Genomic DNA, 16,822 nt, shown 5'->3' on the forward strand with positions numbered 1-16,822 from the left:
GCCTGTCCCGCATTATTCAGCGAGACAAATGTCCAGGCCTGTAAAGTTAAGCTGTGAAAATAATGAGGAGCCTCCAGTGATATGTGACAGAATAAGATTAGGTAATTCTACCTTTCGTTTTGGGACTGCAGGTGAATAATTTATGGTCCTATGGGGAAAAAGGCTGACAAGGCCAGAAAATCGCTCTGTGGCTATGTGAGATAGATAACAAATCTGAGACATCACTCACTTCCCCCCGGAGTAGACTTCAGCCGTGTCGAACAGGTTGACCCCACTCTCATAGGCGATAGTCATCAGCTGCTCTGCCACCTGACACAGAAAAGAAAGGTTTCACCTCCAGTGTGGTGCAACACACGACTACAAATATTACCTACCCAAAATTACACTTCCAAAAGGATTGGCTGGGGAAATTTCCTGAAGAAGCTCAAGGAGAGTAAATCTCTTTTCCATTGAGATATACCTCATCAAGAAAACTGTAATGGCTGCTTGTTGATTAAAGTTGTTTACTGCTCAATATATTTCCCAGACTATTTTGACCTAGTTCTTGTGCCTGCAGTTTATTCAGAGCCATACATGGGAAGCCTAATTTTGTCAGGATTGTCAAGACTTTCTCTTTCTGTACTAGGTTTTGTTTTGGTGCGTTTGTTTGTGTCTCTTAGTCCCAGTGGAAAATATGCAGTGATGAGCTGTCTCCAATTCAATCGCTTCCCCCCCTTCAAGGCCGGATAAAGGCACTGGAAGAGGTCTTCTGCTTCAAAACTTGTGACAGGGAGGAATAAGACCTTACAACTTGGCCTTGGTAGAACCAACAGGGACGTAACACTTAATTATTACTAGAATGATTACTGTGGTCTACTCACACTATTTAACATCCACTAAATTGCTCCCATGGGTGCTTCAAATTGGGGGTTGTAAACTGCAACAAGTGCTCACCAGTTGTATTTGCTAAAATAATGAAAGCCAACATCTGCTCATGAGCTGCGATGAAATTTGACACGTAGCTTACCTCATCTGAGATCTGACCTCCAAATGTTACCCATGTGCCTGTTGAAGGAAACATCAATGTCAAAGTTTTGGACCAAACAAAAAAACATACAAGACCTTTTGCATTAAAAACTATACTCACAAACGTTTTAGTGGTGCATTAATTATTACTTTGATATTTTGGCATGGACACAACGCCCTTGCCCTAAAGCCATTACAGCCAAATGTCAGGGTTGAGTGTTTCAGATTGAAAGAAAACATGCCGTATGAGTTTCTTATGAGACGTGCAGAATTTTTATGTGAAACAAAGTGTAGCAGCTTTAGGTGTTTGTTCCTTTGAGGGAATTATTGCATGTGCATACATTATGCTTGTGTTTGCTTAAATTTCCTCATTCTTTCCAGTTTGGTGCAGACAGACATGGAAACAGTTTTAAGTGAAATTCTGTTTTCTTGTTCCATTCTACAGAGAAAATAGTTGGGGAGGTATCACTGCATTTTGCTAGAGTAAACAAATTAGCGTTTGTCGTCCAGCTCTGACAACAGTTACTTGGATTCATATTTATGTATTATTCTTTACTTCCTCGTTTTCCTCTCATCATTTTAAAAGCTCAACTTCACAGATACCCTTCACTCAGGGAATTCTGTTGTATGCTTCTTTATCCTTCTCATTCTTTCCTTCTGGTCTAAAACGGGTTGCTGCGTGCAGACAGACAGTCAACACCTGTCTTTTGCCAAAAGCTAAAAGAGGCTTGATAAGTAATAGCAGTAGGCTATCAGTAAACTCCCTTACTCAGGGTTCAGATTTAGTCTAAGGCCATGTAACAGGTCCTCTTACAGTTGCCACACACAAGTGAATACACACATGACTGTGCATATACACGCACATGCACAGACTGCAATGACGTACTGTATTATTATACTTTCTCTAAAAATAAGCAATTATGCCTCTGTTCTTCCTCCAACAGCATAGGCTGAACACTGTCAACATACTTAAAGGGATACATTGCTGATTTTAAATCAGCTCTGTGTCATGTTTATGTGGGCAGTGTGTTTAGATGTTTGGCTTCCCTTCGAGGCGCCAGTGCACGGAGCTCAGAGCAGCTCCTCCAGATGATGCGAAACACCTCTGCTGCTCTGAGCTCCTTGCATTGGAGCCATAGAGGGAAGCTTTGATATGAAGCTACAACCAGCAGCCAATTATCTTAGCTTAGCATAAAGATTGGAAACGGGGAATCCGGTAGCTCTGTCTGTAGGTTACAAAATCTACCAGAACCTCTAAACCTCACCAATTCCCATGCCATGGTGAGTTTGTGTAATCCGTACAAATGCAGAGGTGTAAAAACAGTGACGATTAGCCTGGAGTCTCCTCGTCACTGTGAGGTTGCTCAAGGGCACTGCCACATGGCCGAGGCTTGCAAATATTGAGGCTTAAAACATATTCCTTTAAGTTCAAGGATCGTTACCTCTTTACTATTCCTTCCTGAATGTGATGGCGCTAAATCTTTAAAATAAATCACTACAGGCATGATTTACTAACTTATTCACAGATTTTTCCATCGTTCAGTATCTGCTGGGCCTTGGCAGCACTGCATCATTCCTTTGCTTTGTCAAGTTATTTTATCCTCAGAGACATCAAGCGACTTGGCACACACACGCTGCAACACAGTATACACACATATAAAGATATAACCAACACACACACACACACACACACACACACACACACACACACACACACACACACACACACACACACGAGAGAGAGCTATTAAATAAATCAGTCATATCAAGATAAATGAGAGTGTTTACCCTCTGGTGTGCATTGGATATGTGTGGTAATTAAGCAACTTGTTTGTTGAAACCAGTGCAATTGATTAAATATTAACAGGAAAAATATTAACACTCTGCAAACAGTTGTGTTGTCTCTGATGACTCTCCATAAGTATGAAAAATGCATGAGGTTCAAAATAGGGTGAAATAATATAATGAAATTTAAAAAAGTACCCCCTTCTGCTACACACACACACACACACACACACACACACACACACACACACACACACACACACACACACACACAGATGAGTTGAGTTTGCAAATGAAATTAGTAGACATTTGCCTCTAATGCAAATTAAATGTACTCACCGAGCCCCAGACAGGAGACACGCAACCCAGATTTCCCCAGGTTCCTAGGAAGAAAAACAGACTATGATTTTTTTTAAACAGCGTTGTTTAGGCTCAAGATCAGTTGATATCAGTCAAATGTGATTACAATTACTGTGTCGCTGTACTTTGTTTCAGGCACACAAAGATTTTCTGCCTAAACAAAGCCCAAAAAAATCTACATCGTTTCCATATCATAACTTGAGAGCAGCAACAGCAATTTTGCTATTGTGGAGCTTAGGCAAAAAAAAAAAAAATCAATTCATCAATCAATTGTAACTGCAGTATGCAGGGTTTACTGTAATAATAACAATCTAGGTAGCTTGTCATGTTTGATCAAGAGGAGAATGTGAGGGTCACCTGTATCACACCTGCAAACATGAATCAGAATTGAGATATTACAGGGGGAAGGACAGTTATTTTATTCCATCAATATGGATCCCACCTTTTTCTGGAAGAAAAGGATGGCCCTCTAAAGAACTTGAAAAATATATTCTACTCATAACCAAAACATCCAATTGCTGTTTATCAAATGTTGCCCATTGTTTCTCCCCCGCCTCATCCCTCACTCAATTGCTTCTTCTTTTATCCCGGAGCCTTTGACATCCTCCTGCAGCACGGAGCACTTCAGTCCTAAGGCTTTTTACAGCTATTATCTTAGCCACAAAATGCAGACAACCATGCTCGCTTTCAAGCACTGTGGTTGTATCATATCAGCTTTTCTCAAGCTAGCTCCTCACGCTCACACTCTTTCTCCCCCTGCTATCCCTCTGCCAATTCACTGTGCAATGGTACACCTTCTGATATACAGTTAATTTACATCCAGCTGTTCTACGGCAATGTAATACAGCACTTTTGGCTCTCATTAGATTAAACTAAAGAGTTTAACACATCTAGTTTTTCAATCTGTGCCACATCATGTCCAACTGAGAGGGGAACTCATGTGGTGCAAGTGTTTAATGACTTAACACCAGCGATAACTGTAAGATCAGATTGTTCTCCCTCCAGACACCACAGGTGTGTTCCCACAGTGATGTGTGTGGACTGTAGGGAAAAGAAAACTGCGTCAAGGTGATGCACAGCCCTGCGAGCGCAGCCATCTGATGGAGGAAACGATTTGAAGCAAAACGCTGTGAAATTGAGACACATTCGTTTGACAGAACCATCAAGGCCACATGCACACGCAGAGCCATTGATATCACACGCGACACTCTTCAACTTGAGAGGAGAGTATGTTCAAATACGTACTTCTTGACACAGAAGCAACCTCCAATTAGAATCTGAGGCAGGGACGTGCACAGTAGAGGATGGATACCCGACCCGAGCCCAACGGGACCCGACGGGACCTGACGGTACCCGACGGGCCGGGCCTGGTTCGGACAGATATTTAGAAATGATGTTCGGGTTTGGGTCGGGCTCGGTCACATCAGCGCAATAAGGCATTGAACATTTTAAATTTAAAACATATTATGTAGGTACTACGCGCCTGCGTTAACGTGCGCTTGGTGCCCCAATGTGCTCATTTGTTGACATTTCCAAATGCCTTCCTACAGTTGCTTAATAAAAGCGGACTTTCCACACAAACAAACACAAAAACACACAAAGATTTTAACTGGGGCTCGGGTCGGACTCGGACATAAATATCTTAATGCCTGTCGGGATCGGGTCGGGTTTGGTTATTGCTCTGTCGGACGCGGGCTAGGCTCGGACAGAAAAATGCGGCCCGGTGAAAAATGCGACATTTTGGGCGGCAGGGGCTCAAGGAAAAAAAAAGGCCTAATAGTTAATAAATAATTATTTATTTTAAATTTAAACAAAACGTTAAATATATTAAAACAACTCTGACTACCTTACTAATTTTTCTTATTTACCTCACGCAATTGTTAAATAGATTTAATAAATACTCAACCCAATAATCAGTTCACACCGAGACTTTTTGGTATTCACCAGATTAATCACAAACAGCAAAGGAAACTCTGCCACAATGTGCATGTTTTTTATGCTACTAGTTTCAAGTATATCTTTAGAATAAGTGACTGCATCAAGGAGAGGGACATCGTTTTGTTTATTTTACAAATGGCAATAAATCATTTTAATTCTTTAGGGAATATTGGAATAATTAACACTACAAAAAATCTTTTTGAAAAATCTTCACACTAAACTGAAAAATGCTGTTGCAATCCAATTTTTCAGGAAAAAACATTGCACCAATAATGAAGAAACACAGTTATTGTTAGATGAGGAGCCTATGATTAAAATTATGAAGTTACTGTTTAATGCAGGACACTTTTTTCATGTTTTGGTCAATTTAGAGATTTTGATCTATTTTGCTTCCATGTCTTCTTTTACTCTAATGAAAATAAAACCTCCAAAATACACATTTAGATGGTATTTGTTTAAGGCTGCATCTGTAGATTGCTTCTAAAGTAATCTACATATTTAAACCTAACATTTAAGGGGAAAAGACTCTTAACTCATTAACTGGGGAAGTTCTGTGCTGATGTGTTTTAGTTATTTTGTTTATCCTATTCACCTGCAGGGCATTTTAATTAGTTAACGCCTAATTTGCATATACATATGGCGATTGTTATTGGACACAGATTTTACTGTAGCTGTTCCAACCCAGTCTCACGGCAGGTCGTGAAATGGTCACGTAATTTAATCTATTGAGTCGTGTACACAGACACGTTTATCTCGTTTTTTTCGTGATGGTCAGCACGTTTTTTAAACTAATGTATTTAGAGCGACTACGGTAGTGAGTAGTACGAAAGGCCGAAAATCTGCGTAGGGAGGCTGGTTGGGGTGGTGGATGGGTCAAACAACACAGGACTTTCACCCCAGAGATGTCACGTTTCCTAAACCCAACCGTCCCGTTCTTCTACCCGGGATCGTGTCCCACGTGTCACGTTTCCCTAACCCAACCGTCCCGTTCTTCTTTTATTAAACCCAACCGTCACACCCCCGTCATGGAATTTTCGGCGATTGTGTTCATTTCACAGCCGACTGACTCTGAGAATCGTGCTGTGATCACGAAAGATAAACGTGTCTGTGTACACGAATCAATAGATTAAAAATTACGTGACCATTTCACAAACTGCCATGAGACTGTGTTGGCTGTTCACCTGGAGTGTCTCCATTAAGTACAATACATTAGTCTGTAGGGCCATAATGCCTCAGCTAAACCTTAGCTAACTTATTACATAAGCTAGTAGCTCATGCATGTTAGCAAGATACAAGTTAACTTTGTTTTGTCGTTCGGCTAGCTGTAAACTCGAGGCACAATCCTCAGACTCTGAGGAATGAAGCTGTAAGAAATGCCAGCAGTGGTTTTCTCATGCCTGACAACTCATGACCTGTGCCCATCAAGCTGAAGGTGAACTAATCCCAGCCCTCAGCCAATTCAATTAGGCGTTGGGGAAGCATCAGTCATCGTGTCAGTAGTTCAGCTGAGCTGCCGAGATAAAGGAGGAACACATATAAAAGGGAATTGTTTTAATATAACGACTTGATGCGATAGATCTATGGATTCTTTGATGTCTTGTGTAATGAAGGCACTGATGACAGAATGACAGGAGACACATCTCTCCGCAGTCACAAATCGTGGGATGTGTTCTGGTCTCTGGTCTCTGATATGGTGGAGGAGTTTGAATATTGTATCCTCTTCCTCTCTGATGTATTATAGTGTGGGGGGGTTCTGATCCATGAAAGTGTGGGGGAAGGGCAGTACTGTAGGTTAGAAGTGTGAGACTGACTGAATCTATGTGTGTGTTCAGCCGGAAGGTTATTGAGGACAAACCGCGTTGATGATGAGGAATGTTCACTGCTGCATTCATTGCAAGTCACTCTGGGTAAAGCATCTGCATGCTTAAAGCCTGGAATCATTGTAAATTGTACATACATTTGCCTTGGGTCTTAATTGATACTGTTTTCATGTTTACAGTGGCACATTGATGCAGACTATCTCCACAAAAAAAACAAGCTTGCAAGAATGTTCCATTTCCAAATATAGCTGGCTGTCCTTGGACAATTGCTAACTTTGTTTTTGGAGATCCCCCATAAGCTATATTTGCAGTGTTTGTGAGATGCTTTAAATGCATACAGGATGCCTTAATGATAGGAGAAGAACAGAGCTGACGCTCAGCTGGCGGAAAGTCCGCCTCGCTGCTGTATTCTTGTCTCCAGTGAAGCAGCAGCATCGGCCATACCTGATTATTAACCACACAGATGGCTAATAGCACATTAAAAGATCTGTTCAGGTCTGGAAAGGGGGTGCCAGCAGAGGTACGCCGCTAAAGAAGCTAATGATTCAGGGGATTACAGTATGTCATGCACAACACAGGGAAGAAAATTAATAACTGTGTTTAGGAGAAAATGGGTGCTTGTGAGCATGTGGGAGAGACAAATAGGGCAGTTAGGATACAGAGGCACACGTTCTTTATATATTATATCGTAAATGGTAAACACACACACACACACACACACACACACACACACACACACACACACACACACACACAATTAAGGAAAGGACAACTTGTCTCTACAAAACTGCACATAAACAATTTTGCAAGCCAGTGAGTGTGGCTCGGTCCCTCATGCTTGGATGGTGCCCAAAAGAAAGCCTTGAAGTAAAATGACAAATGACTCATTTGAAAACACCCCCCCACACAAACCTGTCACCGCTTATGAAGATCCTGTGAGCTGCTACTGTATGTAGCCCATGCTATTCTTAGTGGATCCTCAGTTGAAATGTATTTATGAACATCTGGCTGCATTTATTGTGTAAATCTTTGGAGGAATGAACTCTTATTGTGGGAGGATTTTTTCCCCCCCGCCTGGAAAGCACATATGGTTTTCAAGTCACACCCGGGCATGATTTATTTCCTGATACTGGATTGCTCACATCAATATTTGTCAGCTAACACTTTTGTCAAGTTTTTGAGTAAACAGATAAAACTCCTCACTCGCTGGGGATTAATGTAGACTAAGCAAACCCACACAAGCCAACCTTGATGGGCGGAGGGATTAACGCCCTCCTCCTCAGTTCCCACCGCTCTTCTGATGGCAACTATACTGTTGTAAACAAAATAATTCAGTGCAGGGTAGAAAGGCTGGTCATATTCCAAAAATATCAAAGCCAGGGTCTGTGTGGTCAAGAAGAAAGTAGGGAAGGGAAATCAAGCACTTTGAGGGGGAAAAAGAATAGATTTGCAGACTTGCAAGGGAAAAATATCACTGATGAAGCTTACATGGCTGAATCTTTACCAATGACAGAAGAAGGGAAAGGGATGAAGAAGAGCAGGAAAAAGAGTGTTAGAAAGAGAGACAGAAACCAAGAGCCACTAGTAACAGACTGAGACTTGCAGAGTTGTAAGTCCAAGCCCCAGGTCTAAGCAGATCACACGCCCTCTCCAAATGAAGCATTCCATATGACACAGAATGGGAAATAGGAAATGACAGCTGGCTCCCCAGAGGGCTCTGCACAATGCGCATGTTTGTATGGTGGGTGTGTGTGTGTGTGTGTGTGTGTGTGTGTGTGTGTGTGTGTGTGTGCAATACAGAGCCAGAGTCTGAACATGACTTTGTGCTTTGTTTTTCCACAGGGCCAAAGTCGACATTGTTTCAGGTTTTTTTTTTTTCTTAATTTTTTATTCAGTATACACAGACTCTCTTATGCATACACTATTTTATTTTTTTTGGTAGGTATTAAAAGGCTATTCAAAACACTAATTTGACATTTGTTTTCCCAAACCAATGGTTAGAGAATCTCACACAGAAAAACTGTATTTTTGGCAGAGACACATGATTGAAGCTAGTGGCCTGTGGGTTGATCCCGTATTGAAAAACATGTGGGCAGATCTGAAGTGGTTGATTCAGAGCGTTGCAATGTGGAGAGTAAAAATCATGTCATGATAACTGGAAAACCTTCATACAGTACTAGTAGAAAGTATGTGACAGTATTTATTTAGGTTTAGTTTCTGTTCACTGGCATGCATCGAAATGAAGAAGTCAAACTGAAACATTTTCAACTGCATTGTCATGGATCTTAGACGTGATTCTGGAGGAAATCAGACATAGTAGTTGCTTTGTTACACTACAAAGCAATTAAGATATTATAGAAGCCTACGGTATGATAACAATAATAAAAAATACATGTTAAATAATCGAGACATATCTTGCCAAGCCTGAAGTTCTGATGCAAAATGGATTTGTGTTAAACCTCCCAGCATTTCTGTAAGATCAGTTTCTGTTTTCAGTGACATTTGACGGGTAATGTTTATCTGATTATTTGATGTTTTACCTTTTTCAGCCAAGCCAACAAGCATGGTTTCGTAATTTACACATCATTATATTCAATTGGTAAATGGTAAATGGACTTGTGTTAAGCTGTTCTGTCTGTATATACAGTATCTGTGTTTAGAGGACCCCCTCAAAAATGAGATGCTACATCCCAAGGGGCTATCCTTTCAATACAATTCACAATTCAATTCCGACACTCAAAGCACGTTATACTACATGCCACATTCACCCTATTCACACACACATGGCAGAGGCTGCCATGCAAGGTGCCAATCTGCTCACCAGGATCTAATCTAATCATTTGCACACCGATGGCACAGCCTTCTCAGCAATTTGGGGTTCATTATTTTGCCCAAGGACACTTCGACATGCGAACTGACATGAGGACCAGTGCTACTGTTATAGACACGCTGCCGTGTTTTCTTTCAGCTTTATCACTTCAATAATATTTTGATTACAGTAGGTTTATGGAGGCCACTTAAGGAGAAAAGGTCAAAATTGCATTTGCAAAGCAACACTATTATAAAACCATTATGCTCACAGACAACCATTTTAGTTGTGACCTTTAATTAAAATGCTAAATCTATGCAAAACATCCGGGCTGTTTGGGGCAAATCTTATCCTTGGGGGCTTGTTTGGACATTAGCCAGAATGGAGCTCCACGCTACAAGGCTCCTGTTGTGCAAAACCCTGGCTCATATTATTAGAACCATACATCACAGCAGAACGGAACATGACCTGAATGATGTAAATGATGTTGGAACATAAAATACAACTGTTTTATTGAAGGGTGATGAAGACTTTTGTTGCATGATAAAAAACAAAACTCTGGATAGCTGGATACACACTGCCAGTGTGTCTCTGAGCAAAAGCAGCATGATGGGCTGTTTGCAGACACGCATGAAGCCATGCAAACACACACACACACACACACACACACACACACACACACACACACACACACACACACACACACACACACACACACACACACACACACACACACACACACACACACACGCATACACAGACACCTGCGCATGCACACACATGATCCAAGTTCACTACAAAACACAAACATTAACACACTGAGATAAACAGCAAAGCAAATTTATTTTATTTATATAATTTATGGCACATCCTGACAAGTGCCACAGCTGCAGAGTATCTGTTATCTTTTTGTGGACAGAGGTTGCATCAGTCTTCTATATACAGCTCCTAAAAACTGCAGCCCTCTGTGTAATATTCAATTACACAAGCCTCCGTACACCTTGTCTAAACCCACTGAATGATTTGTGGTACAAAGAAAAATGCTTCATGCTAAATATGTAAAAATAATCTGCAGTGTATTCCCCGCCACGCTATTGTAAAGGAAGTGTTCTTGACTCAAACGTACTCAACATGTAATATAATAACGACAAAGTACTTTCCGACTGACAATAACAGACCACATGTCATCAGTAATTTTTTTTACTTTTTTAAAGCTTATTTTTTGGCCTTTAATTGGTAGGACACCTTGCATTCATGAATGACTCTGCTGTGCCTCTAGCTTAATCCTTTTAATTAAAACGTATTTCCTCTTTTGAGTTCCTCTAGTTAATAAACGAATGCGCTATCAAACCTTAAGGCAAACATACTGGTGTAAGTGACTTTGGGGTAACACTATAATGTCTCCTGAGTCATCTGAGTCATTGATGGGTTTCTTCTGCTTAGAAGTTGAAATGTAAAAAGTTATGAGGCGCCGTGGTAGCTCACCTGGTTAAGCGCCCCATGTATCAAGGCTCAGTCCTTATAATGCAGTGGCCAGGGTTAGATTCCAACCTGCGGCCCTTTGCTGCATGTCGTCCCCCCTCTCTCTCCCCCCTTTACTGTCTACAGATGATGATGTCGCTCTGGGGCTGCTTCTCACAAACAAACGGAAAAGAAACTCTTACGGTTTCCTCCAAAACTTTAATTCAGCTTGACTGTGTGTCACTGTGCAACAAGACAAAGTGTGGTATACCTTTTAGTGGCCAGTATGAACCACATTCAATACTGATGAAAAGACTATCTTTTTAGGTGTAGTTTCTGTTCACTGGTATGCATCAAAATGAAGAAGTCAATCTGAAAATGTTAAAGTGCATTGCAAGGATTTTAGAAATTGTTCTAGAGGAAATCGTACGACATAGCTGCTTTGCGATGTTAATGTAATACAACATAGCGATTATGATATTATAGAATCCTATGGTTTGATTACAACAATAGAAAATAAATCCTGAATATTGAATTAGTCTTGCCAAGCCCTAATTTCTGACGCAAACAGGGTATTTCATGTGCAATGTGCCAAATGTATACGCCCACACACACACACACACACACACACACTTCATATAGCTGCTTGTCAACACACATATGTATACACAGCAGAGAGTGCCTCTCTCTCACTGCTGGCCACTGATAAGCCTGCATTCGAAGGAACCGACAGAAGGGACTATTTTGCATGCCCATCTGCAGCACAGCTCTGAACCAACCAAGTGGAATCTCCCTCAAACCTTCTGGACTGTCAAAAGGCCTTCTGCTGCCTAATGACTGTTATGAACTTCAATCCAGGTGACCAGGGGCTCACTACCAGGAACCAGAAATAATCTGCACAAGTTGTTAAGCCAGCAACAACAGCATGTTTTGTTACGTCATATATTTTGGCCTGTATGTGTGCTGTTTGTGGGTTTGTGTATTATTCTAGCAGCAAGAAAGAGGTCCAACAAATTGGATGTTGCAACTAGGGGACGTCACAATTAAACTTAAACTATATTTGGCTACACTATACAGTACTGCATATCGCCATGACAACTAAAATGCTGCGGATGGTGGTATTATTAGTGTATGCTCACTCGCTTATTCGCTCGCTCTCAACTTGCTACGCCTTCGGATGTTCCCAGTGCAGAGCCTCAACGGCATACACATCTCATGCACGTACATGCACTCATATGTGTAATGCAATGTGCCAAATGCATATGCCAACACACAACACAACATACACACACACACACACACACACACACACACACACACACACACACACACACACACACACACACACACACTCTTTCAGTAAAAGTGCTTTCATTTGTTATCACGTAGACAAAAAACTTTGCAAAATGCAGATTCAGTTGCTGACTTAGCTTCACCTCAAGAGACAGAGATTCCCTGTCAGATGGCGTCCAAAGCAATACGAGCATCTACTTTATCCAAAAAGCTTTAAGTCAGTGGTTTAAGTGGAACAAAGGGAGACAGCTACAGTAGTAGAAGAGAGAGAGGGACAGAAATGATCAGACAAACAGTGAGCAGAGAGGGAATGTAACAAATGAGCAATTTCATCCAACATTTGCCATTCTGCGGTGGAAATAGGGGATTTGCTAAGGGCTTGTAGGAAGTTTTATTAGTAGCATCCTCTGTTTTTACAAGAAGCTACAAGAACAAGCAAATCCTCATGTTACAAACCAAAATAAACACATTTAGACGCCATGCACTTTGCATCACTGTTGCATCAGTACTGCAAAACCTTTGTATCAATTCCTCCCTGAGGAAAACAGAAGCAACAATGAAACAAGTATGGCTAAAATGTGGCTTTTTGTGGTTGCATTTGTGCCTTTATAAAAAAAAATGGAATGGAACACATTCTATTGTAAATGCTGAACCAGTTAGCACAATGGAGTCTTATTTGGTACTGGGAACAGATTGAAGTTGGCTATTTCGATGTTGTTATGGAAACGAGATGAGATTGTGTGACAAGCAGACACGTATCACATTTAGCTGCTCCACATCCAATCTGCTGAGTTTCTGCTAATTGCCTCTTTCCTGTGAACTGACCCGCATGCCCCAATTTTATCTCTCATTCACTCTCTAATTCAGTCTTTTATTGTTCTTTCCGTCTTTCATTTCTTCTTTCTAACTCTATCTCTTCCCATCATCCCTTCTTTCTCTCAGTCTTTCTCTGTGTCTCTCTTGATTCTGTCACCGTTAGCGATGATGTCACCTTCTCCAGTGTGAGGTGTGCTCCTGTGGTCTGGGTTAAGAGCCCACTCTCTGAGATAAGAGAGCATTGTTTACTTGGCCCAGTCTTGTTACACACACACACACACACACACACACACACACACACACACACACACAGTTTACTGCACGACAAGATCAAACTCAGCTGTGATACAGGGAGGTGTTGTGCTGTAGATGCACATAATGTATCGGGTGATTTATTTAGCTACATGTGGTCCGCTTCACCAGGATGTCACATATATTTCACTGGTTTCTGGTATCCATTTTATTGGTACTATTTCTCATGGGCATTCAAATTATTTTACTACTGCTACTCCTACAGACAATACATTGTCTAGAAAGAATCAGCACTACTGTAAGTTCAATTTTCCCATATTGTACCTCATGGTATCCATACTCTGCTGCATCAGTTATGCTCCCACATTTGCCACTGAACTTCTCAAACACTATTTATAGACAGATTGTGTCAGTACACACAGCTGGCACAGATGTTCACCACCACCGTTTTGGTCAGCTTATGTGTTGTGAGAATCTCAAATTTGTATCTTTCTCTTATCCGTACATGTTGATGACTGCATCCAACTATGCTGTAATACAAATTTTAAGTTTTAAAATTTTATTATCTTAATTTCATCATATTAGGTTATTATGGACATATATTTGTTTTCTTTGTATTTGTTGGTCATTTTGTCTATCCAGTACCAGGTGTAGGCCTAATCTGTGAGGTCAAAACCTGTCCAGTTTAAAAACCAATAGCCCGGCTTAATCATCAGCCATAACCAGACCAAAATATATGTTCTCTCTTCAAATTGTACTTACAAGCAATTCAATTAAACTCCAAACAAACTCCTAAACTGTTCCTGATCCTAGTTTGCTACAGACACTATTAATTGTGGTGTAAATATAGAGGTGTCAATAAATATGCATCTGGAAAAATTAATTTTATCTTGACACACTCACACAAACACAGCATCCAACTCTTCACCTGTCACTGCTCATATCTTCATTGTATCCATCTTTAGATTTTTTTTACTACCCTCACAAGAGTTGGAAAGAACGAGACAGACAGAGGGGAAACAGGCAGATGAACTTGCTGCTCCAAGCGCAAGCTAAAGCTAGCCTTCAGTAACTGGAGGACATAGCCACACCACCGCCGCTCCGTCAGCTACTATCGCAGTACTGTTTATTTTTAGGGGGGAATACACTTCAAGGCGTGACATGAACTGTCCGCTGGAGGACATAGCCACACCACCGCCGCTCCGTGGATTATTATTGGGATGATTATCACAAAAGCCTGGCTGAATACACTCACCGGACGGCAGCTAGCAGCTAACGGCTAACGGCTATCAGCTAGCAGGGCAAGCTAGCTACCGGCAGGATCGAGACAGGGACCAGGGTAGGTGAATTTAAACAATGTCTGAGTTGAAAATGCATCTTGTTGACACGTAAGGGCCCTGTTCATGTGGCACAGACATATTAATTGCATTTTCTGTCTGTTAAGAGGCACAAAGGCACTCTAAAACTTGCCCCGACCACTGCCGTTTTAGCTCAGGGGACGCTTGTAGTACGTAGCTGCAGCTTCTCCGTGTTACCTGCACTGATTCGGGTCGGGGTTTTTTCTATCGAAAGTACTCGCGTAGCTATAGCGATCAAGATTAACGTAAAAATTGGCTGGAATTCTCCTTTAAGTCGCTCTTCTCATTTTAGTTATCTTGTTTTTCTACCATTTTCTAACATGTCATATTGTGTTGTGATTCATTGGTGTGATGCTGAGGAAAGAACAGGAGCTAGATAAGGGAGACGTCATCGTCTCTTACCAGATAAACAACTGACGACACCAACACTTGTATCATGATTATCACATTCTACGTTGTATTACAAAAGCTGCTGTAGAGAGCTTTTCGTTAGGTCATTGTCTGCACTATTCCCTAGTGCGGAGAAGGCCTCCTCGTTGGGTTCTCGAGTAAAATGAACTTTAATATATCTTCAGTGGTCTCTGTCTATCATTTGATAATGTAAATTATTCTAACATTCATATTCAGTTATTATGTTTCTTTCTCTCACATTCAGAGTTGTGACAGGTTTCCAGAGCATACACTGGGCAGAGGAAAGCAAGCTAAACTAAGTCAAACTAAATACACCTCCTCCTTCTTTCTCACACAGTCTCCATGAGTCTACATACCGGTACTTCATGCCGGTGAGCTTGCCGGTGGACTCCTTGAGGTTGTGGTGGTAGCGGTGGGTGAAGGAGCCCAGGCTGCGTGCTATCAGGGCCACGGTGCGGAAGCGGGCGCGGGCCTGGCTGGTTGTGTTGGGGCTGGTGGCGTTCTGCTTGCTGTGCTCGCCGTTACGCGGGGCCTTCAGCCCGTGGTCCGTGCATGCAAAGGAAACCTGCATGGCTGTTGGCAAATGCCACTAGAGCTGCTCCAAGACAAACAAGGCTGTATTTCTGTCTTTAAAAGTACCTAACAGTCCGTGGAACTTAGATGTTGTCCTTGTTGTTCTAATGTAAAGTTGAAAGTCAATGGTCCAGGCCAGTTCTGCCTGGTGCTGCTGAATCTCATATGGAAATCAAAGGCAGGAATGATGGTGGCATGAGATCATTCAGTTGTTTGTTTTTTAGGAGAAGAATCTCAAGCCAATGTCACATCAAGATCAAACATAGCAGCAGGGCAGTCCTGGTCAGTGTATGAGGAGTTGAGACGGTGATTCTGTGACGGTCTGACTCCACCTGAATATATAAGAGAGGATGGAAATGGAGGGAAAAGGATGAAGGAGAAGAGGCACTGCATGAGTCGCTGAAAGAGTCGCCCAATTGAGTAGAGCACTTGAGAGCGTGTGTGTTGCAGTAGTTAAAGGGTTAGGTGTGAAGAAATGAGGAAAACATCCTGCTAAACCAGAAAGAAGAGAAAAACCTGCATCAGTATTTTCTTTTTCCATGTTTTTTTTCTCTAGTTCAATGTTTTCTGCTCACACCTATAAACTGCTTCGCCGTGGCAATATAAATAATGAGTTCAAGACTGCCCTAGTTTTTCTTGCCTTTCTATCTCATTTTTCTCTTTCTGTGTCTGTCCTGTTTTATCTTCCTCACCTCATTCTATATAAACTATTGGGCACTCCATTTCCAACACAAATTTGATTTCTTGCTTGTTTCTGCTTAGGTCCATTTCTCTTTACAAAGTCTGCCTCTAGTTCCTCTTTTAATGTATATATCTGTAGGTATCTGGGAGGTTTTGTCGGGCAGCCAGGAGTTGTGGGTGTCTGTGGAGTTTTTCTCGTCCTCCAACCGCGGCTAAGCCTTTTAGTCAAACACCTGGAGCAAGGGACAGTAACACTGCAC

General features: G+C 41.5%; 1 protein-coding gene across 2 annotated transcripts in view; it reads right to left on the reverse strand.

The window, feature by feature from the left end:
- The window catches only part of kcnab1b (potassium voltage-gated channel subfamily A regulatory beta subunit 1b), a 39,110-nt gene that overhangs the window by 16,809 nt on the left and 5,479 nt on the right, over positions 1–16,822 (reverse strand). Inside the window, exons 1-4 of one of the 2 annotated variants that reach the window (XM_078263619.1) lie at positions 15,665–16,503; positions 3,130–3,173; positions 1,007–1,044; positions 230–309 (exon numbers count right to left, since the gene is read on the reverse strand). In XM_078263619.1, coding sequence (XP_078119745.1) covers positions 230–309; positions 1,007–1,044; positions 3,130–3,173; positions 15,665–15,879 — 377 coding nt within the window. In that variant the 5' untranslated portion in view covers positions 15,880–16,503. Of the gene's footprint in view, positions 1–229; positions 310–1,006; positions 1,045–3,129; positions 3,174–15,664; positions 16,504–16,822 lie in introns of those variants that run through there. The other variant, XM_078263618.1, reaches the window with a different exon arrangement.

The sequence above is a fragment of the Sander vitreus genome, chromosome 12 (assembly GCF_031162955.1).
Source record: "Sander vitreus isolate 19-12246 chromosome 12, sanVit1, whole genome shotgun sequence".
Taxonomy (NCBI): Eukaryota; Metazoa; Chordata; class Actinopteri; order Perciformes; family Percidae; genus Sander; species Sander vitreus.